The 23,619-nt window shown below is 41.2% G+C and overlaps 1 protein-coding gene and 1 pseudogene across 2 annotated transcripts; one reads left to right on the plus strand and one right to left on the minus strand.

Annotated features, from left to right (window-relative positions):
• Positions 1 to 309: 309 nt before the first annotated feature.
• Positions 310 to 23,613, minus strand: PQLC3 (PQ loop repeat containing 3). Of its 2 annotated transcripts, XM_006869454.1 has the most exons (7): positions 23,471 to 23,613; positions 18,697 to 18,779; positions 18,549 to 18,618; positions 17,050 to 17,107; positions 9,002 to 9,122; positions 1,459 to 1,500; positions 310 to 401 (listed from the first exon to the last, which is right to left on the minus strand). In XM_006869454.1, the coding sequence occupies exons 1-7, from the start codon at positions 23,611 to 23,613 to the stop codon at positions 310 to 312; spliced, it is 609 nt and encodes a 202-aa protein (XP_006869516.1). The 2 variants fall into 2 exon arrangements, with proteins under 2 accessions (XP_006869516.1, XP_006869517.1); XM_006869455.1 differs by lacking the exon at positions 1,459 to 1,500.
• LOC102815610 lies at positions 4,147 to 4,816 on the plus strand (annotated as a pseudogene).
• Positions 23,614 to 23,619: the final 6 nt, after the last annotated feature.

Here is a 23,619-nt window from a genome sequence, read left to right on the forward strand (position 1 = left end):
CTAAACGTGGCTGCGGGTCAAAGTGGTCCCAAAATCGGTGCTTAAACTGTTTTCATCAGTCACCAACCTTCTCAAAACTACAGATTTTTGAGCCCTACAACTTGAACTTATTGGCTTCAGTAAGTGGAGAGAGAGAAGAAAGGGGAAAAGTCAACATTTTAAAATCTGTTTCAAGTCTACAAAACCTTCAGCTTCAAAGTTTCTGAAATGCTTGACTAAATTTATTGTGAAGACCTTAATTTAGCAGTGAGCTCTTTTCCTTTGGTTCAGCTGTGGGAAATCCACTTCATGTGTAAGAGAAGATATCCATCACTCAGCCTTTACTGGTGTCTTCCGGTAACGAAGTACTGTAGCTGTTACCCATACATTGAAAGCCAGCATGATCACAAAACGTATAAGAACTGAAATGAGCCCAAAAAGAAATGTATATATTAAAAATAATAATACTGTTCTTACATTACAGAGCAAAATTACCTACTCTCATCAAGTGAAACTTAAGTGTACAGCATGAGAACTTCAATTCTGGCTCCAAATAGTTCTGGGGAAATGATGTAACAATTACCTTTGGCCACTGGGTCTGACTTGGGCAGAGTTCCCAACTCTCAAATGAAGCATACTATTAATCTTTGGAGAAAGATTAAAATACTATCATCTATAACTATTAGAAATCTATCCCTGGCACATAGGCACTTCCAAATAAACCAAAATATTTTCTCTATCATAGCACCCCTTTAAAAACACCAGAACAAGAATGAAGTCAAAACGATTTTTCATTCCCCTGTTTAGAAATCCTTCAGAGGCTTTCCACTGCCTATGGGCAGTTCTAGACTGGATGGTTTGGCCTCTGGTAGCCTTGCCTCCCTCCTCTCACATCACTCACTCCATTACTCTCTGTGTGCTCCACGCCAGCCCTACTGGTGCTCTGTGTCTTGAACTACGTGTCCTATCCTCACGGCCTTAAAACATGCTACTGGTCCATGTCAGCAATCTCTAGATGAAATCTCCAATCAGTCTTAATGTCTTCCTTCAAATTAATGTTCCCATGTCCCTCAAACAAGGTCCGTTTCTCCTATTAGGTGCTAGTCCTGATCTACTCTTGGAAAGCTCATTTCACAATGTAATTCAAGTTAACTGTGTGATTACTTCACTGTCCACTTCCACAGATGGAATGGAGAAAGCTCCCTGAAGGTGGTGGTGTCTACTATCTTGGTTGTACCTATTCATGTACTGCAGGAAGTACTCTGCTGTCAAGGTGATTCCACTGGAGTGACCTACAGGACAGAGTAGAACTGCCTCAAGGTTTCCTAGATCTGATGAAGACTAGGAATGCAATGCTGCTATCCTCTGAGCTTACAAACCAGCAAGAACTAAAGTTGATCTCTTAAATCCTAAGACAACTTACAAACACAGCAATCACAACATAAAACTCAATACGGATCAAATATGTATTTTGCTTACTTGTAAGATCACTGGTGGTCATTAAAGTTGTTATTATTCTTGCTGTAAAAGAAGAGTTTTCAACATTAAATGTCAATTTGCTCCTCAGACATTTTGGTGTTTAGTTAATTAATGTCTTTCCTTTTAAAATACAGTAATATATATCGTCCCTTATGTTACGGAAAGGAGTTCTGGTGTGGTGCTGTGGGCTAATGCGTTAGACTGCAAAGTTGTTTGAATTTCAAGGTTGGTGGGTTCAAGCTCACCAGCTGCTCCCTGGAAACCCAATACACGGTCGCTATGGGTCAGAATCAACTCGGTGGCACTTAACAACATGTTACGGAAAAGGAGCTCTGGTAATGTAGTGGTTACGAGTAGGGCTGCTAACCTTATGGTCAGCAGTTTGAAACTACCAGTGGTTCCATGGGAGAAAGATGAGGGTTTCTGCTCCCATAAGAAATTACGGCTTTGGAAACCCTATGCAGGATTGCTTAGCCAGAAGTCCACAGCACATCACCGCTGCCACCACCATATTACAGGGCTTCAAAAAGTTCAAGGAAAAATGGAATTAAAAGATAATGGTCTGTGAATGTTTTGAAACCCCTTGGTTAAGTTCACTGCTCTTGAGAGGTTTTAGTAATGCAGAAAACTACATAGTACTATATTTCATAAAACATGTATAATTCAACCATGTATCCTAACTCTGGCTTTGAAACTGCTCATAAGAGCAGAAGAAATGGCTAAAAGGTGCTTTGGTGCTGCCCGGAATCCTGGTGTGGCACTGTAGGCTCAGCACTGGACTGCGAATCACAGAGTCGGCAGTTCAAACCCACCAGCTGCTCCTTGGAAATCTTATACAGGGTCACTATGAGTCGGAACCGATTCAACTACACTTAACAACAATAACAAGCTTCCTTCCACCACCTCTGTATGCCAACCCACAACTCCTCTCCTATTCCCAGAAGGCACTCATTACATGTTATACATGTAATGTTATACAGCTTATAAAAGGCTATCACTAATTGTGGGGCAGAGGACATGCACTGGACTACAAACTGCAGGATTGGCAGTTGAAATCTATCAGCTGTTCCTCTGAAACCCTATACAGAATCGCTATGAGTTGGAACCAACTCAACAGCATCACTAATTAAAAACAGATTTAAATCACAGAATTCCATACCTTCTATTTTATTGATCCACCACCATTCGCCTGTCAGTTTGTCATACTATGGTGACGTGTGTGTTCCTGTGGTCCTTGAAGTTATGCCATTGGTGTTTTAAATACCAGGAGGGTCACTCATGATGAACAGGTTTCACCTGAGCTTCCAGACTAAGGCAGATTAGGAAGGAGGAGAAGCAGACTAGAATGTTTAGCCACTGAAAACCTTTGTGAATAGGAGTGGAACATTGTCAGATAGTACCAGCCAGAATATTGTCAGATACAGTACTGGAAGCTGAGTCGATAAGTTGGAAGGCACTCATAATACAACTGGAAAAAGCTGTCTCAGAGTAGAGATGACTGTGGCTAAGGGAATGGAGTAAAGTGTTCAGGACCTTCATATGCTGATGGGGCACAACTCAAAATGAGAAACAGCTATAAGCATCCATTAATGGGAAAAGGAATGTGCGACATATTAATCTAGGAAAATTGGCAACTGTCAAAAATGAAATAGAATGCAAAAACATTGATAGCCTATGCATGAATGAGCTGTATTGGCCATTTTGAATCAAATAATCATGTTTTACCAGGCCAGGAAGAGGGCTGGTGATGCACTCATAAGCAAAAAGAACATTTCAAGATCTGTCTTCAAGTATAACACTGTGATAGGATAATACCCTTAAGCTTATAAGGAAGACTAATACCATTATTACTCAAATTTATACACTGACAAAGTCAGTGATGATGAAACTGAAGAATTCTACCAACTTCTTCAGCCTGAAATTGATGAAACATGCAATCAAGATGTACCGATAATTAATGGTGATTGGAATGCAAAGAAGAAGGACTAGTTGGAAAATAGGGCCTTGGTGATAGAAATAATGCTGGAGATAGCATGATAGAGTTTTACTAGATTAATACCTTCTTAATTGTAAATAACTTTTGCAAACAACATAAAATGAGCTCTGGTACCGTAGTGGTTACGAATCAGTCTGCTAACCTCAAGGTCGGCAGTTTGAAACTACCAGCACTTACACGGGAGAAAGATGAGGCATTCTGCTCCTGAAAAGATTTACAGCCTCAGAAACCCTGTGCAAGGTCACTAAGAGTCCGAACCACTCCACAGTACTTAACAACAACATACACATGGACTTTACCAGAGGGCCTACACAGAAATCAAACTGAATGCATCTGTGAGAAGAGATGATGGAAAAGCAAACATTAACCAAAACAAGGCCAGGGGCAGACTGTGGTACAGATGATCAGTTGCTCATTATTCAAGTTCAGGCTGAAGCTAAAGAAAAGTAAAACAAACCTGTAAGTCAAAATATGACCCTGAACATATCGCAACTGAATGATGAGATCATTTGAAGAACAGATTTGATGCATTACACTAGACTGAAGACCATCAAGAACATTATCCAGGAAGAAAGCAAAAGGCCATTAAGAAAAGAAGCTGAAACCGACGCTGGATTTTGTCTTCCATTCCTTTCACTGTACCTTTCAAACCTAAACCTGAACCTGTCATTCAGTGAATCTCAGCTTTCACCATGGTCCTCAGCGATGCTAACATACAAAAGCAGATTAGGTACATGATGGCATTTATTGAACAAGACGACAATGAGAAGGCAGAAGAAATAAATGGAAAGGCAGAAGAGTTCAACATTGAGAAAGGTCATCTTGTGTAAACCCAAAGACTGAAGATAATATTATGAAAAGAAAGAAAAGCAGACTGAGCAGCAGAAGAAAATGCAGGTGTCTAATCTGGTGACTCAAGCAAGACTGAAAGTCATCAGAGCGAGAGATGACCTTATCATAGACCTACTCAATGAAGCAAAACAGACTCAGCAAGGTGGCAAAAAATACAACCAGGTACCAAGTGCTGCTGGATGGACGGGTCCTCCAGGGTTTGTACCAGCTGCTGCAGCCCTGAGTGACTGCTTGTTGCAGCAAACAGGATTTCCCTCTGGTTAAAGGCTGTGGTGCAAAAAGCAGTCCCTATGTACAAAATCACCACCAAAAAAGATGTTGATGTTCAAATTGATCAGGAGGCTTGCCTGCCTCAGGGCATAGCTGATGGTGTTGAAATTATAATGGGATCATAAAATAAAGGTTTCCAACACTCCAGAAAGCCCCCTGGATCTCATAGCACAGCAGATGATGCCTGAGGTATGGGGAGCCTTAATTGGTGATAACATCAACAGGAAGTTTTTGGACTAAGCATTTTAGAGATGGAGTCCATTCCACTTTACTGATAAGACAGGGGAGTTTCTGATATTTGAAGAACCAAGATTGTCTATGTAACCTCCTCTTTGCTGTTCTAATATTACACTGTATTTATCAGTGGAATACCCTATTGTAGCTAATGCCCCAGACCTAATTGTTACCAATAGGAGTCAATCTCCCTTAAAGCAATCGGGAAGCTACCTCTCGTCCATCTAGAAGAAACACACCATCCCGCTGGTCCTGTGGCATGAAAGGGGAGGGATCAGATGGTGGTTGCATGGACTTTACTCTCCTCTGCTCATTCCAGCCCCAGTTCTCCGGTCTAGAGTGTGTTCTCTGCCTTCAGGTCTGCACTGTAGGTTTACATGCATGTGGGCATGCATTCCTTCCAGCTCTAGTAGCTTCACTCTTACCTTGTTGGGCCTAGAGGGTTGCCTCATCTTTAAATGTGATTTAAAATATAAATCATGAATATGCTGTATTTATTAAAAGAAAGGTTTGTGTAGGAAAAAAAAGGCCATTAAGAAAACAAGAAAGAAGGAAAAGACCAAAATGGATGTCAGAGGAGACTCTAAAACTTGCTCTCCAGCATAGAGATGCTAAAATAAATGGAAGAAATGAGGAGGTAAAAGAGCTGAACAGAAAATTTCAAAGAGCACCTAGAGAAGACAGTCACAAGTATTATAATAAAATATGCAAAGACCTAAGGTTAGAAAACCAAAAGAGAAGAACACACTCAGCATTTCTCAAGCTGAAAGAACTGAAGAAAAAATTCAAGTCTCAACTGAAGGATTCTATGGGCAAAATATTGAATATGCAGAAAGCACCAAAAGAAGATAGAAGGAATATGCAGATTCACGATACCAAAAAAGGAATGGTTGATGTTCAGTAATTTCAAGAGAAAGTATATGATCAAGAGTCAATGGTACTGAAGGAAGAAGTCCAAGGTGCACTGAAGGCATTGGCAAAGAACAAGGAACCAGGAACTGATGGAATACAAATTGAGAACTTTCAAGAAACTGATGCAGCACTGGATGCATTCACTCATCTATGCCAAGAAATCTGGAAGACAGCTATTTGGTCAATTGACTGGAAGATCCATACTTGTGCCCATTCCAAAGAGAGGTGACTCAATGGAACACAGAAATCATCAGACAATATTATTAATATTACATGCAAGTAAAATTTTGCTGAAGGTAATTAAAAAACAACTGCAACAGTACATTGACAGGGAACTGCTAGAGGTTCAAGCTGGATTCAGATAAGGATGTGGAATGAGGGTTAGGAATATGAAAGAAGTCATCAGATGGATCTTAGCTAAAAGCAGAGAATACTGGAAAGATGTTTACCTGTGCTTTACTGACAATGCTTTTGACTATGTGGATCATGACAAGCTATGGACAGCATTGCAAAGAATGGTTATTCCAGAACACTTAATTGTGCTCATATGGGACCTATACATAGACCAACAGGCAGTGGTTCAAACAGAACATAGGGATACTGATGGTTTAAAATCAGGAAAGGTATGCACCAGGGTTGTATTCTTTCACCATACTTACTCAATCTGTATGTGGAGCAAATAATCTGAGAAAATGGATTATATGACGAAGAACATGGTATCAGGATTGAAGGAAGACTGATCAATAACCTGTGATATGCAGATGATATAATATTGCTTGCTGACAGTGAAGAGGATTTGAAATACTTATTGATGAAGATCAGCCTTCGGTATGGGTTACAACTCAATGTAAAGAAAATAAAAATCTTCACAACTTGACCAACAGATAACATCATGATCAGTGGAAAAAAGACTGAAATTGTCAAAGAATTCAAATTACTTGGATCCACTGTCAACACTCATAGAAATAGCCAAGAAATCAAATGACATCTTGCATTAGGCAAAGATACCAGTTTGAGGACTAAGGTGCACCTGACTCAAACCATGGTATTTTGATAGCCTCGATGTGCATGTAAAAGTTGGACAATGAATGTGGAAGACCATAGAAGAATTGATGCATTTGCGTTATGATGTTGGAGGAGAAATATTGACAGTACTGTGGACTGCCAGAAAGACAAATCTGTGTTGGAAGTAGTACAGCCAGAATGTTCCTTAGAAGCCAGGATGGTGGGACTTCATCACTCATACTTCAGACATATAAGGAGGGACCAGTCCCTGGAAAAGGACATCATGCTTGGTAAAGTGGAGGGTCAGTGAAAAAGAGAAGACTCCCCAACAAGATGTATTGGCACAGGGGCAGGAGCAATGGGATCCAGCATTGACAATGAATGTGAGGATGGTTCGGGACCAGGCAGTGTTTCATTCTGTTGTACTTGGGTCACTATGAGTCAGAACCAACTGGATGGCACCTAATAACAATTTTATTGATAGGAAACTCAGGGCCAAAAAGGGGATTGATTTTTTTAAGAGTCTAACTACTGTTAAGTGCCACTGAGTTAAGTGCAGCTGATGGATTTGAACCACTGACATTGTAGTGGGCAGTCCAGTGCATATCCTAGAGTTTCACACCAGTCTAACAATTGCTGTTAAGTGCCATGGAGTTAGTTCTGACTCCAATAACCCTCTAAAGGGTTTCCAAAGATTAGCTCCTGGTTTGAACCACTGACCTTGTAGTTAGCAGTCCAATGCTTATCCTACCTCACCACACCTGGACTCCATTAGCCTAACTAGAACTTGATTAATGCATTTTCCTGGCATAGTACTTCACCTATTAAACACTTAGGACAATGGTCACTTTCACCACCTGTGAGAGACTGGAATTGGGAATTGGAGATCACTTACTAAGTGCAACTCACAGTACGCCTTTCCTAACACCAAACCTATGCTTAACATTGTACATTTACCACAGTAGCTTTTTGGTCCATCTTCCAACTACATTGTTTGCCCCTGAAGTACAAGGACCTGGTCTTAAGAAAAAAATTTTGTTGTCAATTTTGCTAACTCAAAGCAATGTACACAAACTTGTAAATAGTTGTTAATTACATCAACAATTGGGGAACAAATGGATCTTAAGTATATGAGAGGAGACACCATCTAATTTGGAAGGCTGCCAACAAAAGGGTTCTTAGGTAAACTCTTAAAGAAACTTTTAATACATGCTATATGTTAATGACTGACTCCAAGATGAACTAGAACAAGTAAAATGAACTAGGGTAAATTTGCTAAAAATGTACATTTTCTTCATTCTCAATTGATGTAGAAGTTGGTAGCCCACTCTATCATAAAGGAACACTGGATTTAAAATCAGTTTATTTTTTTCTCCCACAAAATTAGTCTCCATTTCATTTATCATCTATTCGGTATATGTGTACTTGTTAAAAAGCCCAGATTACCATACAAAATAGAGTGAAATGTAATCCATGGTATCTGCAGTTAAAAGTTCCCAAGAGGTCCTAAAAGTAACAGTAAGTGACATTTAAAGATTAAGGCTCTCCAAGGTAAATTCGGGAGCTAAATATTAAGTCTAGTTAGCACTTCCAAAAACTATACGTCTTACAACAGCCCTTTATTATTTTAAAGCTGAAAGTAAAACTCAAGGATAAGATATCTAAATAAATTTTGAATAACTTTTTATATAAAGATCAATGATAGTAATTCAGGGTGGAAAAATGGTCCTTTAAGACCTAGAATAACCATGATTTAAAATACCTAAATTTTAAATTAAATTAAACTTAAAATACCTAAAATTAGTAAATGTAACGTGATCTTTATGAATTTATAAAAATGTCTCCTCCTTTATATAGCACATGTATCTTAGATAGCTCTTATAAGAACCCACATAAGCAGTGGAAAGTCTAAAGTTGAGCCCAAAGAGTATCGCTCCAGAAGAACACAGCTACAAATTATATTCATTCTTAAAAGCCAATTTAAAATAAATCAGTGCGATCAGTATATTCAACTTCTTGGTGTTTTTCAAAGAACAGGGAAGGGCAGTTAGTATTAGAGCAGGTTTTTGGAGAGAGGTATGCTTTTACTTTTTGATAAATGGAATACAAATCTTGCATAAAATGAAGAATATTTAGTCTTGTAAATACTTCGGATGTTATATCTCAGTAGCTATTAGCAAAGTTCAAGGAAATCATGGCACTTGGACCTCAGGCCAGCACTGTCTTCCAGGTAGACAGCTGATGCTGACACTAGCTTTGGAGTCTTGCTCTTACTTGCACAGGTGTAAGAAGAGAGGCTCCACGTCAGGGCACTCACAGCTCCCGAGTCCTTTGTCTTCCACAGGTACTGGAGCTGAGCGAACTTACTGGCTGCACTAATGAAGGTACATAAATTCTGTGTGCAGAAGAAATATGAGAAAGTCAGGAGTCTATTTGTTAGAAATACAAAAGAACATCAGACACAGAAAGCACTTTTGAAGCCAAACCTTCAGGTCAAGTAATAACCAACATGTGCGTGGTTGAAATCTTTGGTGAGAAGAGAATGCAACAGTGGGACAGTTATTTATAATGCACTGGTGTGACACTGTACAATAAAGCACTGGGCTGCAAGGTCAGTTTGAACTGCAGTGTCAGTGGTTCAAACCCACCAACTGCTCCTGGGTGCGAGATGCACTTAACAACAATTCCAAATTTGATGTCCTGGCATTGTTGTTGTTGTTGTTAAGTGCCGTTGAGTCGATTCCGACCCATAGCGACCCTGTACAGGGTTTCCGAGGGTGTAAATCTTTACGGGAGTAGAAAGCCTCATCTTTCTCCCGCGGAGCGGCTGGTAGTTTCGAACCACTGACCTTAAGGTTTGCAGCCCGATTCGTAACCACTACGCTACCAGAGCTCCTTCATAGTGCTATAGAATAAGCACTGGACTGACAACTACAAGATTGGCCATTCAAAACCACTAGCCGCCTCAGAAACCCTATCTATACAGGGTCACTATGAGTCGGAACCAAGTCAATGACACTTAACAATTCCAAACTTGGGCACATTCAATTACAACATTTATGAAACATTTTAATGATGAAGGGATCATCTATGGTCCAAGCATTGTGTCTCAGAGGAAGTTGAAAGCAAACTCACTGTCCTCAAAGTATTCAGTCTAGAGAAGAGGGGACAAATGAGTCATCTGGCAACACAGAATTGATACACTTAGTAACAGTGGAACGGACTGAAAACTGAGACCCAGGCAGGTTCTAAAAAGGGGGCATGCTTAAATGTCCAGTAAAGGAAGATATAAATTTAACAAACATGAATATGTTGTTATATATAACAGAAGGAAACACTGCAAGGTTATTTCACCATTGCTATAGTCTACGAATATTTGAGTCCAGAGTTGAAGCTACTGTGGTACCAATTCATCTCACTGAAGATTTTCCTCATTTTCACTGACCAAATTGTTTGTGGTTTTTTGTTGTTTTTTTTTTTGTCTCTCTTTTTCTTTTTTTCCCACCCCCTTCTTTACTTTCTATTTTTTTTTAATTGGTGGGAAAGTTCCCAATGATTTGTCCTGATGATAAAATAGGTGTACATTGTTTCCCTTACAGTATATGAAAAAAGAAGACAAAGAAAGCTATTTCCTTCCCCTTCCCTTTCTTTTTAACTGCCTTCCTTAACATCCAAGTTAGCATGTGTTTATACTCTACTCAGTGAATAATTTTCCATTCCTTCCCACGCCTAGTAACCATCATAGAATGTGTATTACAGAAAGCAACTTTTTACAGTAATAGTCTCATATAATATGTCCCTTTGATACCATCTAATTACATCAGTATAATGTCCTCCAGATTCCTCCATGCTAAGCGGTGTTTTGCAGATTCATCATTATTCTTCAGTGTTGCGTAATATTCCATATTCCATTGTGTGTATGTACCAAAGTTTGTTCAGCCATTCCTCTGCTGATGGGCACCTAGGCTGTCTCCTAGAAATGGCAAGCCTCCTATTCTGTTCTTTTTCAGCAGTGCTTTGTTTATCTGGGGTCTTTTTTCTTTTTGCAACTGTGAATAATGCTACAATGAACATGGTTTGCAAGTATCTATTTGTGGCACAGTTCTTATTTCTTGAGGACATATAACAAGTAGAGAGATTGTTGGGTCATATAGTACTTCTATTTACAACTTTTTGAGAAAGTACCATACTGTTTTTCACAGCAGTTGCTCCATTTTACAGTTCCACAAGCAGTGTAAGATGGTCCCATACTCTCCACACCGTCACCAGCATTTATTTTCCGTGTTTTTCAACTTTGCTAGTAATGCTGGGATAAGATAATATCTCATTGTTGTTCTCTCTCCAATTGCCAGTAATTATGAGCATTTTTTCATTATGTTTGTTGGCTGCAGCAATGTCTTCTCTTGTGAAGCATCTGTTCATGTCCCCAGCCTGTTTTTAATTGAATTATTTATTTTCTTATTGAGGTGTTAAGTGTTATATAAATTTTAAACAGTAATCTGAAATGTCGTCGTGAAAATTTTTTCGCTAATATGTGTGTTCTCTTTTTTACTCCTTCTGTGAAATCTTTTGATGCACTTACATGTTTAATTTTTAGGTGATTTCAGTCATCTATTTTGTCTTCTGCTGTTTACGTGTTTCCAGTTATGTTTGACAGTGTATTTATACCATGAATCAGGGCATGTAAGCTTGTTCCTATGTTTTCACTGATAATCTTTACAGTTCTAGGTTTTACATTTAGGTCTTCAGTCCATGTTGAGTTCATTTTTGTACATGGTGTGAGATATGAGTCTTGTTCTATTCTTCTGCAAATGAATTTCCAGTTTTGCCAGCACCGTTTGTTGAAGAGACTATCTCTTCTTCATTAGTGTTCTGGTCCTCTGTCAAAGATCAACTGAGCATAGGTAGATTAATTTACTTCTGGGTTCTCAATTTTATTCCATTGATTTCTATGGTTTTTGTTTTATCACTACGAGACTGTGTCAGTTAGTGTGGCTATGTAGTAGGTTTTGAGATCAGGAAATGACAGGCCTCCTCTTCTGTTCTTTTTTTCAAAAAGTAATATTTGTTTATCTGGGGTCTCTTTTCTGTCTATATAAAGTTAGTGATTAATTTTTCCATCTCTTTAAAGAATGTTGTTGAACTTGGATTGGGATTGGATTACATATATAAATTGTTTAGGGTAGTGTCAACATTTTCACAATATTATATCTTCCCATTCATGACAAGTTATGGGAAACATTGCAGAGAATGCGTATTCTTAAACAGTTGTGCTCATGATGAACCTTTACTTAGTCAACAGACTGTTGTTTGAACAGAACAAGGGGGCATTGAATGGTTTAAAATTGGGAAAGGTGTGTTCTAAGGTAGTATTCTTTCACTATACTGATTCAGTCTGTATGCTGAGCAAATAATAAATAATCTGAGAAGCTGGATTATATGAAGAAGAACATGGTATCAGGATTGGAGAAAGACTCATTAACAACCTATGATATGCAGATGCTACAACGTTGCTTGCTGAAAGAGAAAAGGACTTAAAACGCTTTCTGATGAAGATCAATGTAAAGAAAACAAAAATTCTCACCAATGGACCAACAAATTACATCAAGATAAATGGAGAAAAGATTGAAGTTGTCAAAGACTTCATTTTGTTCAGATCAACCATCAACACTCATGGAAGCAGCAATCAAGAAATGAAATGACATATTGCATTAGCAAATCTTCTGCACAAGATCTCTTTAAAGTGTTGAAGAGCAAAGATGTAAGTTTGAGGACTAAAGTGCACCTGACCCAAGCCATGGTATTTTCAGTAGCCTCATATGTATGTGCACGTTGAACAATGAATAAGGAAGACAGTAGAACAATTGATGCCTTTGAGTTATGGTGTTGGAGAGGAATTTTAAAGGTACCATGGACTGTCAGAAGAACAAACAAATCTATGTAGGAAGACGTACAACTAGAATGCGCCTTAGAAGCTAAAATGGTCATAGCTCAGACATATTATCAAGAGAGACCAGTTCCTGGAGAAGGATATCATGTTTAGTAGAGTGGAGGGCCCATATAAAAGAGGGAGACTCCCAACGAGATGGGTTGGCACAATGGTAGCAGCAATGATCTTGAGCATAGTAATGATTGTGAGAATGGCACAGGATGAAGAGATAGTTCATTCTGTTGTACATAGGGTCGTTATGGGTTGGAACCAACTTGATGGCTCCTAACAACATCAACATCCACAAGCATGGTATAGTCTTCTATTTTTGTAGGTATCTTTTGATTTCTTGTAGTAGCAGTTTGTAGTTTTCTTTGTATAGGTTTTTTGTGTTTCTGGTTAGATTTATTACTATGTATTTGATCTCTGGTAGCGTAGTGGTTACGAATCGGGCTGCGAACCATAAGGTCAGCGGTTCGAAACTACCAGCCGCTCCGCGGGAGAAAGATGAGGCTTTCTACTCCCGTAAGGATTTACACCCTCGGAAACCCTGTACAGGGTCGCTATGGGTCGGACCCGACTCGACGGCACTTAACAACAACAACAACAATTTGATCTTTTGGGTAGCTATTACAAATGGTATTGCTTTACTGATTTCCTTTTCAGCGCTCTCTTTATTAATATAAAGGAATCCAACTGATTTTTGTATGTTGATCTTGTACCCTGTCACTTTTCTGAATCTTTCAATGACTTCTAATAATTTTTTTTGCTAAAAAATCTTTGGGGAGAGAACAAACAAGATGGCGGATTGGGTGGACGTATAGCAGAGAGCTCCGCCAAAAACAACACAGAATACCTGACCAAGCAGGTTCAGGGGATGGTCCCAGAACTCAGAACCACATGTAAAGGAATACTTAGAAGGTTGGAAGGCTCACAGCTGGGGGAATTTGTGGCAGAAGCAAGAAATCTATTGCTTTCTAGTCTGGGACGCTCGGCTGCTCCAGGAGCCGCCATCTTGGATGAGACCACGTGGGAAAAGGATCAGAGCGGCCACAGACGCCTGGCAGAACCGCTGAGATAAAGGTGTGGATATTCTTTTCTTTTGGTATCTGTTCATTGTTTCCTTGCTGTCTGCACACCTCCATTCGGGTGACTATAGGGGTGCCTGACCTAGTGGGCACCCCAGTCCCACCCACGGAGGGTTCTACTACGCATGTGCACAGATCTCCTCGAAATTTAAAGAGACAGTTTCCAATTAAAAAATCTTTGGGATTTTTTAAGTACAGGATCACGTCATCTGCAAATAGAGTTTTGCTTCTTCTTTTGACAATTTGAATGCCTATAATTTCCCTTTCTTGTCTTATTGCTATGGCTAAGCTTCCCAGCACAATATTGAATAGGACTGATGAAAAAAGACATCCTTGTCTGGTTCCTATTTGCAAGGGGAATGGTTTCAATTTCTCTCCATTGAGAGTGATGTTGGATGTTGGTTTTGTATAGGTGCCCTTAATTATGTTGAGAAAATTTCCTTCTATTTCTATTCTGTTGAGTGTTTTTATCAGAAATGGGTGTTAGATTTTGTCAAATGGCCTTTTCTGCATTGACTAATATAATCATGTAATTTCTTTCCCTTTGTTTTATTTACTTGGTGGATTACATTGATTTTTTTTTCTAATATTGAACCATCCCTGCATATCTGGTGTGTGTGATGTCTTATTTTTTTGATGTTATTGGATTCTGTTGGTTAGAATATGATTGAGAATTTTTGCATCTATGTTGATGAGGGACATTGGTTTATAATTTTCTTTTTGTAGTGATATCTTTGCCTGGTTTTGGTTATCAGGGTATACTTGCTTCCTAAAATGAATTTGGGAGCTGTTCATCCTTTTCTATATTCTGGAATAATTTGAGTAGAATTAGTGTCTGCTCTTCTCTGAATGTTTGGTAAAATTTACCAGTAAAACCATCTGGGCCTGGACGTTCTTTGTTGGGAATATATTGATAACTTGATGAATTTCTTCTATTGTTTTAAGTCTTTTCAAGTTTTCTACATTAGTCTGCATTAATTTAGGTGGATCAGACATTTGTCCATTTCTTCTAGGTTTTCAAAATTTTTGGAGTACAAGTCTTTGTAGTATTCTGCTATTACCCTTTTTATTTCCCTTGGTTCTGTTGTGATATCACCCATACCACTTATTTGTGTTATTTTCATCTTCTCCTCTTTTTTGTTAGATTTGCAATGGTTTGTCATGTTTAATATTCTTTATTAATATGACAATTCAAATGTATCAATTTTTCTTTTGTTTTATTTTTCATAGTCCTTGCTATTAACCAGAAACAGTTCTAACTTTACACTTATTCTCATGATAGTCCTATTAAGTTGTCACAATTAACATTCTCAGAGTCCTGGTGTGGTGCTGAGGGTTAATGCACTGGACTATAATGGTTTGAACTGCAAGGTCGGCGGTTCAAGCTCACCAGTCACTCCTTGGAAACCCTATACAGGGTCACTATGAGTTAAAACCAACTCAATGGCATTTAATAGCAACAACATTCTTATTCTCGTTTTACAGATGAAGACACTAAGGCACAGACAGCTTACATAGCCTCAAAATCATATAACTAGTAGGTGGTTTATAAACCCCAGAAATTCTCAGCTACAACCTTCTAGGAAGTAATTCTAGTGGGTTGCTACTTTAGTGTGAAAGAAAATAAAAACACCTATATGGAATCTAATCCTCTTGAAAAAGAAATAATATTACTACTATAAATAGAAAGGGAGAGATCATGTAATTTACTTTGTACCCACTTAAAACCCATACCTTAAGTAACAAATTAGAGCCAATGAGGTATTTATACAAAATAGAAATTTGTCCCTTCCCTAAGAGTCCTGGTGAGGCGCTGTAGGATAAGCACTGGACTGTAAGGCTGGGTTGAACCACGAAGTCGGCGGTTCAAATTCACCAGCTGCTCCTTGGAAAACTCTATACAGGGTCCCTATGAGACAGAAAGACTCGAAGGCACTTAACAACAAAGAGAAAGAATAAAAGCTGTTTTGTACTACCATGTCAACATTTGAATATGCTAACAGTGTGGGGACAAGCTACCAGAGGCAGATGGGCCAGCAATGGAGTGCAAACCCTCCCTCTCCCCGATAACCTGCTGAGCACCTGCTCTGGACCATTCAGAGACAAAGCAGTCAATGCACAGGTGAATGACAATAGTATGTAAAACTCATGTGATTTTACACATTCCACAAATATTTACTAAGGCCCTATAATGTTACCCGAAATGCTAGTAGTGCAATGATGGAAGGAAAGCCATTTGCCATTCTCAGTGTGGTAGACAAAGCAGGTAATTACTTAACAGTATAAGGAGCCCTAGTATTGTGGTGGATTATGTGTTGGATGCTAAGCGCAAGGTCAGCAGTTCGAATTTACCATTGGTTCCACGGGGGGAAATATGAGGCTTTCTGCTCCCATCAAGATTTACAGGGTCACTATGAGTCAGAACCAACTCAGCTGCAACCACCACCACTTAACAGTGTGGTAAGAGCTTCGATGAGAGGTAGAGTGTGGGCCAGAGCTATATCAGGAATTCAATTTTTTTTGTTCTTACTCTTCATAGAAAGCAGAAGATGAGAATGGAGAAGCACCCATATGGCAGGTGCAAATATTTCCATGAGGTGACTAAGGTAATAAATCCTCAAAGTTCAGTGGCTAAGCAATGGTCTGCAGCTAATTTTAAACTGAGAGTAAGAAAGAATTACTGCATTATTAGTAAGAATGAATTCAATACATTGTTAAAGGACACCACTAATAAAGGCACAGAAGAAACATAAACAAGTGGAAGCTTTTGAGCTTTGGGCAAGAGGCTTCACAAGCCTATACCGGAGTACCTCCAGACACTCCAGATACTGCTGCACCAACACCCTCAATCATACCCCACACAGCCAGGGCCACTCTCCTCACAGCAAAGGCCACGCCCCACCAGCCATGGTCACGCCCCACACAGCCAGGACCACCCCAGGTCCAGTAGGTAGAAACACAACTCAGAAAATCCAGGCCACTTTCCAAGAAAGAGTCACAGCCAAGATGTTGTAAGTTTGGGTGTGACAGGCAGTCACTTCTTGTTGTAAAGTGCCATCAAGTCAGTTCCAACTCATTGGGACCCTGTATAAGGATTCCAAGGAGTAACTGGTGGGTTTGAACTGCTGACCTTGTGGTTCGCAGTCCAATGCTAATTCTACAGTGCCACACCAGGAATCCAGTACCACTAAAAATCTGCAGTTAAACATGTGATCTACAGAGTTTTTTCTGGGGCACATGGCATGGCGAAGAGCAAGAGGACAGACTGCTATTTCATACACTTTCTTTCCAAGGGAAATACTTACCATAGCCAGATCTATAATCCACTTCTGCAGCGTGAGGACGAACCAAGAAGATAAAAACCTTATCAAGTGTTAAGGGAGACAACAATGTAGTCGCTGCCAGTCACACTGCCCTTCCAAGCCCCAAATCTTCCCATCTCATGAAGACAAGCCATGACCACTGAGCCATAAGCCATATGCGTACTTGGGAAAAGACAAATATGGTTCCAAGTGAACATTTGGTTAGAGTTGACAAGAACAGAAGCAGATTATGGAAGGAAAACACAAATAAACCTGTGTTCATGGATTGTACCCTAGTGTTGGGAACATTCCAAACTGCTTTAACTGCTCACTTAATCCCTGATCATGCAGACATTTCTAATTTAATGTGAAAAAAAGTTAAGCACTTCAGAGAAAGGTAGAAATGGTCTGAAAAATTGGTTAAAGTGAAATTCTATGTATTGACTTCTCCCTTCCCTACTAATTGTTGTTGTTGTTAGTGCCATTGAGTCAGTTCCAACCCACAGTGACTCTGTGTAGGGTTTCCAAGGAACAAGTGGTGGTTTTGAACTGCTGACCTTATGGTTTGCAGTCCAGTGCTGATCCTACAGCACCGCACCAGGAGTCGTCCCGACTGCAGCATTGTAAAAATGATACGGATGAGGTGGGCAAAGCTGGGAACTGGGAGCAACCACATTTGATTTTCGACCTCTGAACTAATGGCTTAACTAGGAGCATGCTTTTCACTCTTGACCAAGCCATTGTGAGCCTAGACCCATTCACGAGCAGTAAGCAAGCGAACTCACCAAGTGAGTTGGTAACATTGTGTTAAATTGCCAGTTGCCAGACAAAACCTTTATTATTCAAGTGTTTTGGGAACATTTTGGGGGAGGAGAAAAATGTCACAAATAAACAAAGTTGTATGCTGTTATGCTACGCAGAGGGTGCTTCTAGAGTTTGGCATGTTCAACAGTGAGATACGTCTTCATTCACTTAGCCTGCTAGCCAATTCTAGATTTTGTGAAGAGGGCAGGCTAACAACTCCAAAAGACCCATGCTCCTGCCTTCCCAACTGCCACCGTTGCCCGTCAGTCACCTTTGGTGAGAGGAGAAACCTGGCACTGGAGGGGAGGCCGCTGGCCAGGAACTGTTCTGAAAGCATCTGTGCTCTCTAGAGGTGTATTTGCTAACCTGGTACTTTGCAACTGGGCTTCTTTTTTAGTTAAACCAAAAAATATACACCTAAAGGAGCCTGCTTAGTAATGTCATTGTTAGTAAGTCACACACCCTAATCATATCTCTAAGGAGCACTGCTGGTGGTGTAGGATAAGAACTGCACTACTAACAGTGCAGTTCAAGCCCAGCAGCTGTTCCATGGGAGGAAGATGAGGCTGTCTGCTCCTGTAAAGACTTACACCCTTAGAAGCTTTATAAAGAGTCATTATGAGTTGGAATCGATGTGATGGCAGTAAGTATAGGTTTGGTTCAATCACATCTCTGCTTCTCAGATCCCGAAAGGATACACAGCCATGTATGGAACAGCCTGTTTCACATTCCCATTAAAATGAAAGACACAGAGTAGGAGGATGATATCTGCAAGAGAAAGTATCCACATGAGAGGGAGGAGGGGAGACCCAGGGACAAGTGTATTGAGCCTGAAAGGGTGATTACCTTGTATTATGAGAATGGGGTACTCCAGGTATGTCAGCAGTGGGTAACTGTAGTAATGTTGGTACCTGAGGAACACCAGAAACCTGGGGAAGAGGAAGGCACACATTAACACATACGATCCAATACACAGCATGAAGGTCAGACCAGGCACCCAAGAATACAGATCTATGCAAAATTCTAGATCTGGTGCTATGGGGGCCTGGACATTAAAAGGAGAATGTTGTAGATCTAAAAAGATGGGGTATTAATTTAACAATCTCCACAAGTTTTTCAGACTCCGGTATCTTCTGGGTGCTGCATGCTGGATGTGATGTACATTATCTTCATCATCAAATCACTAGAAAAGGCAATCCTCACTGGGTAAAGTACAGGACCAATGAAACAGAGGCAAACGCTTCGTGAAATGGACGGACGGAATAGCCTCAACAATGGGCTCAAACCTAGCAACAATCAAGAAGATGGTGCAAAACTGGTCAACGTCTCATTCTGTTGTACATAAGGTTACCATGAGGTGGAGCCAACTTGATGGCAAATAATGGTATGGCACTATAGGATCAGCTCCAGACTACAAACCACAGACTCACCAGCTGCTCCTCAGAAACCCTATATAGGGTTGTTTTGAGTCAGAACCAATTCGACAGCATTTCAACAACAATAACACTATGATATTGTGGCTTCATAGGATAAGCACTGGGCTGTGAACCATGGGGCTTTCTGCTCCTGTGAAGATTTAAAGTCTCAGAAACCCTATACAGGTCACTATGAATCATAACCAACTCGACAACACTTAACAACAATAACATCGCCAACTTTCCTTAGTATAATTACTTACAAGAGATGCTTTACAGAGGTCAATTTTTCTGTGACCAGGCTTATAAGTGACCATGGCTTCTAGACCCAGACCAATCTGTCCTCAAAGCTGGGGCCCTGCCCTGGCCACTGCATCTCAAAGAGATGTACTCACTATTTGGTCCCCCTAAGCAAATACAGAGAAAACCCCAAATGGTTAGGTGGAGGAGGGCTCTGAAGACTCCAGGCTCAAGCTTCCCTTAGAACCTGTGCCTTACTCCCCCTACTGAGCCCTGGAACTGCCCCAACACCCCAACTGTGTGGGTCCCTCAGCCCATGAGCTTGGACCATGGGGGACAGGAAAGAAGGAAAGCCCCAATCTTAGGACTTCAACCTGCACTTTACCTTGGAAAAATCTGACCCCTTTGTCCATTAATTTCGACTCAACCAGTTGTAAATTTCTAAGGGAGGAATGGGCAGTGGAAAACATACTTGAACAAAGCAACAGGCTAGGTGAGATTTGCCTCTGACAGATCAAGTTTCTGACAAAGGTGTACAATTTTCGGCTTAGCTGGGGCTGAGCAGAAAGATGGGGTCATATGCCAGGAGGTGGAAGCATGGTAGGGGTTCTGCTCCCAGCAGCACTCTGAACACTATGAAACTTCCCCCAGTCCTCAGCCTCTCTGGGCCTCACCTAGTCGGGCCTCAAAATGTATTGATGAATCAGCTTCTTCCCAAGGATCCTCATCTGCGGTCAGCTGCAGAGAAATTCAAGACTTTCCAGGAGGCTGGTTGGACTCTAGTGGCTGTGTGGTTGGCCATCTCCCCGGTTTAAAGTACAAGCAAGTGTTTTTGCCCAGCTCCTGCCCTGCCTCCTGAGCAACACCTTTCTATTCAAATGCCAGTGAGGGCCCTGAAGGGCTGGGGGTGGGGTGGGTACATCCCACCCACTTCTGCTGAGTAAGCACTGGAGGAAAGAATGAGTGGGAGGACTCTGAGAGTTGCCAGAAGAAGGTTGTGGAGCCTTCCTCATGATAGTGGGTTGAAATTGTTAAGTGCCATCGAGTGGGTTCTGACTCATAGCAACCCAGTATAGGGTTTCCAGGACTGAACATCTTTACAGGAGCGGAAAGTCTCATCTCTCTTCTTAGGAGAGGCTGGTAGGCTCAAACCACTGACCTTGTAGATAGCAGTCCAGTGTTTATCCTACAGAACCACAGCACTTCCTCTGACCCCCAAATTCATGTACTCCCAGAACTCTAGGGCGTAACCTTATTTAGAAATGAGGTCTTTGCAGATGTAATTAGTTAAGATGAGGTCTTGGACTAGGGTAGGGTCTACTACCAGTAACTTATAAAAGAAGAGACACATACAGACATATAGTGCAAGCACTATGCTATAAGCCAGGGGACGTCAAGGACTGCCGAAAACCACAGAAGTTAAGAGAGAGGCATGGAACAGATTGTCCCTCAGACTCTGAGGAAGTACTGACCTTGCTGAGAATTGAACTTGAACTCCTGGCCTCCTGAACTAGGAGAAAATAAATTCAGTTGTTTCATGTATGGCGTTGTTATTAAGTGCCGTCTAGTGGGTTTCGACTCTTAACGAACCTTTATAGGGTTTCCAAGGAGTGACTGGTGAGCTTGAACTGCCAACCTTGTGCTTCAAACCGACCTTGCAGTCCAGTGCTGTATCCCACAGCACCACACCAGGACTCCATATCTTGTTTGTTGTTGTTGTGAGGTGCCATCGAGTCAGTTCTGACTCATAGCGACACTGTATAGGGTTTCCGAGGAGCAGCTAGTAAGTTTGAACTGCAGATCTTGTGCTTCAACCAACCTTGCAGTCCAGTGCTTATCCTACAGCACGACACCATCATATACAGTTTGGACTGTATATGAGAACATCAAAATCCAGTAATTTCAGGAAGTGGGGAGGAGTCAGAACAGAAAGAACTAGGATCCCAGTAAGACCACAGCCTAACTACAGCAGGTGAGCTTGGCTGGGCAAGTTACTTCACCCCCTGGATTGTTGTGAGAAAAAAAAAGATGCAGTGTCTAATTCACAGTGATTACCACAAATAGATCCTTGAACCGGGGGAAATAAGGCTAGCGTGCAGCAGTAGAAGACTGGTGCCGATTGTGTCTAGTATACTACATACACCCTGCCAGCTCCCTGTATCGTCTCCACTGCCTATATTCCCACCCTTTTTGCTCCATTACTCTAGCCCTTTGGTAACGCATGGGACAAAGAGTTTACACCTACTGCTGTACAATCAGCCTCATTATCTCCAGCTCAAGGATCCATGAATTGATTGAGTCGCTGTGATGCTGGAAGCTATGCCATGGGTATTTTAAATACCAACAGGGTCACCCATGGTGGACAGGTTTCAGCTGAACTTCTTGACTAAGACAGACTAGGAAGAAGGAGAGGAAGACTACTTCCACATGTTTAGCCACTGAAAACCTTAAGAATAGCAGTGGAACACTGTCAGATAGAACCAGAACATTTAATATCAAAGCATGGTGAACAGCACCAGAATACGGTGTCAGATACACTGTCAGAAGATGAGTCCCTCAGGTTGGAAGGCACGCAAAATCAACAACGGGATGAAGTGTAACAATGATTGTGCGGTTGGTGCAGGACTGGAATTGTTTCATTCTGTTGTGCATAATAAGGTCACTATGACAAAGAGTCAGTACCAACTCCATGGTACCTAACCACAACAAGCCCCTCCCCTGATTTGATTTCCATACCCTTGGAGATGGACCCCAGCCCACTCTCACCTCCCCTTAAGCAAGCACTGAGCCTTCTTGTCTATTTCCTTTGTCCTAGTTTCTCCATTCCCAGTCGGAAAGGTGCTCCAACCTGAAATGAAATGCTGCGTGCCCATCCAGGGACCTGGCTCCTTCCACTTTTCACTTCAACCAGACTACTAGGAGTCTCCAGGGCAGGGTCATTTACAAACCCCTAAGAATTACTCTAAATTAGCCCTCAATTACTGCCAAGCCCTTCCAGAAAGGCTCTCCTTAAAGCCTCACTGAAGGAGTTGCTCAGGGAGGTCCTACAGACCTCTCCCTCCTTTCACACTCCACTCTCTTTCTCCACTTTTCTTGGCCTCTTTCTCTTCCAGGATGCTAGGGTCTAGCCAAGCACCGTGAAAGGGAAAGCATCAAAAGTTATTGAAACATGGAATTAAAAGATGGAATTTTTCCAAGACCAGCCTTCCGAAGCCCAAGGAAGACTTGCTGCCAAGGACTTCCAGGGTTAAGACTGCTGTATTTCATGTCCTGTGCTTATCACCGAATTCCAGTTGTACCAACACAAATTTGGGACACTCACTCTGAGTTTCTGATAAACTACCTCAACCTATGAACACTCTAGCTCTCTCTGCTAATTGTTCGACTTAGCCCATCTTTCAAGACCCAGTTCACGCCCCCTCTTCACCCTCCACATATTTTTCTATGACTCCAAAGGAAGCCACAAGATCCTTAGAAATCATTGTTAAAACTTTCATTTTGCAAGTGAGGAAACCAAAGCCCAAAGGGATGGTGGATATAAGCGATTCTGTAATTGCAAACACTACCGCTGGTTTTGTCACTAATGGACCAGAAGTCTCAGTTCCCTTATCTGTAAAATGGGCGTGCTCACTCAGTACCACACAAGATTTTGTTGTGAGGTGTCGTGCAGTTGGTACTGACTCAGCTATCCTATCCACAATATAACGAAACACTGCTGACTACTGAGACATTTCTCACAATTCTTAACATTTGAGCTCATTGTGGCTTGGTGAACTTCAAATAGAGTGGAGAACAGTCCTGAGACTACAGCTCCAACGCGCTCCGCCCAGCTATCAAGCCGGCGCTCAAGGATCTTCCCCAAGCCTATTCCGTATTAGCCCTCGGAGCTCTCTCTCACTCCCAGAACTTTCTTTGCCGAAAACCGAAGGAGGAAGGGCAGCTGCCCCGGCCTCCTCGGGCCTTACCCGGCCAGCTCCAGAAGTAAACTCGGGAGGCTGATGCCCTGCGCGCTGCGCGCAGCCAGCAAGGCAGCGATTTGCGGTAGCTTGAGCGCGGCGCACACGACTAGCGTGCTCCAGTTGCAGAACCACAACAGTCCGGTCTCCATAGCGCC

The sequence above is a fragment of the Chrysochloris asiatica genome, unplaced genomic scaffold (assembly GCF_000296735.1).
Source record: "Chrysochloris asiatica unplaced genomic scaffold, ChrAsi1.0 scaffold00131, whole genome shotgun sequence".
In the NCBI taxonomy this organism is placed as follows: domain Eukaryota; kingdom Metazoa; phylum Chordata; class Mammalia; order Afrosoricida; family Chrysochloridae; genus Chrysochloris; species Chrysochloris asiatica.

Coding starts and splice junctions, on each gene's coding strand:
- PQLC3 (XM_006869454.1), bottom strand. CDS start 23,613: ATGGAGACCGGACTGTTGTGGTTCTGCAACTGGAGCACGCTAGTCGTG. Junction 17,108..18,548: donor GCTGTTCCATACATGGCTGT/GTATCCTTTCGG, acceptor ACACTTGATAAG/GTTTTTATCTTCTTGGTTCG. Junction 402..1,458: donor GACCACCAGTGATCTTACAA/GTAAGCAAAATA, acceptor GGCTCATTTCAG/TTCTTATACGTTTTGTGATC.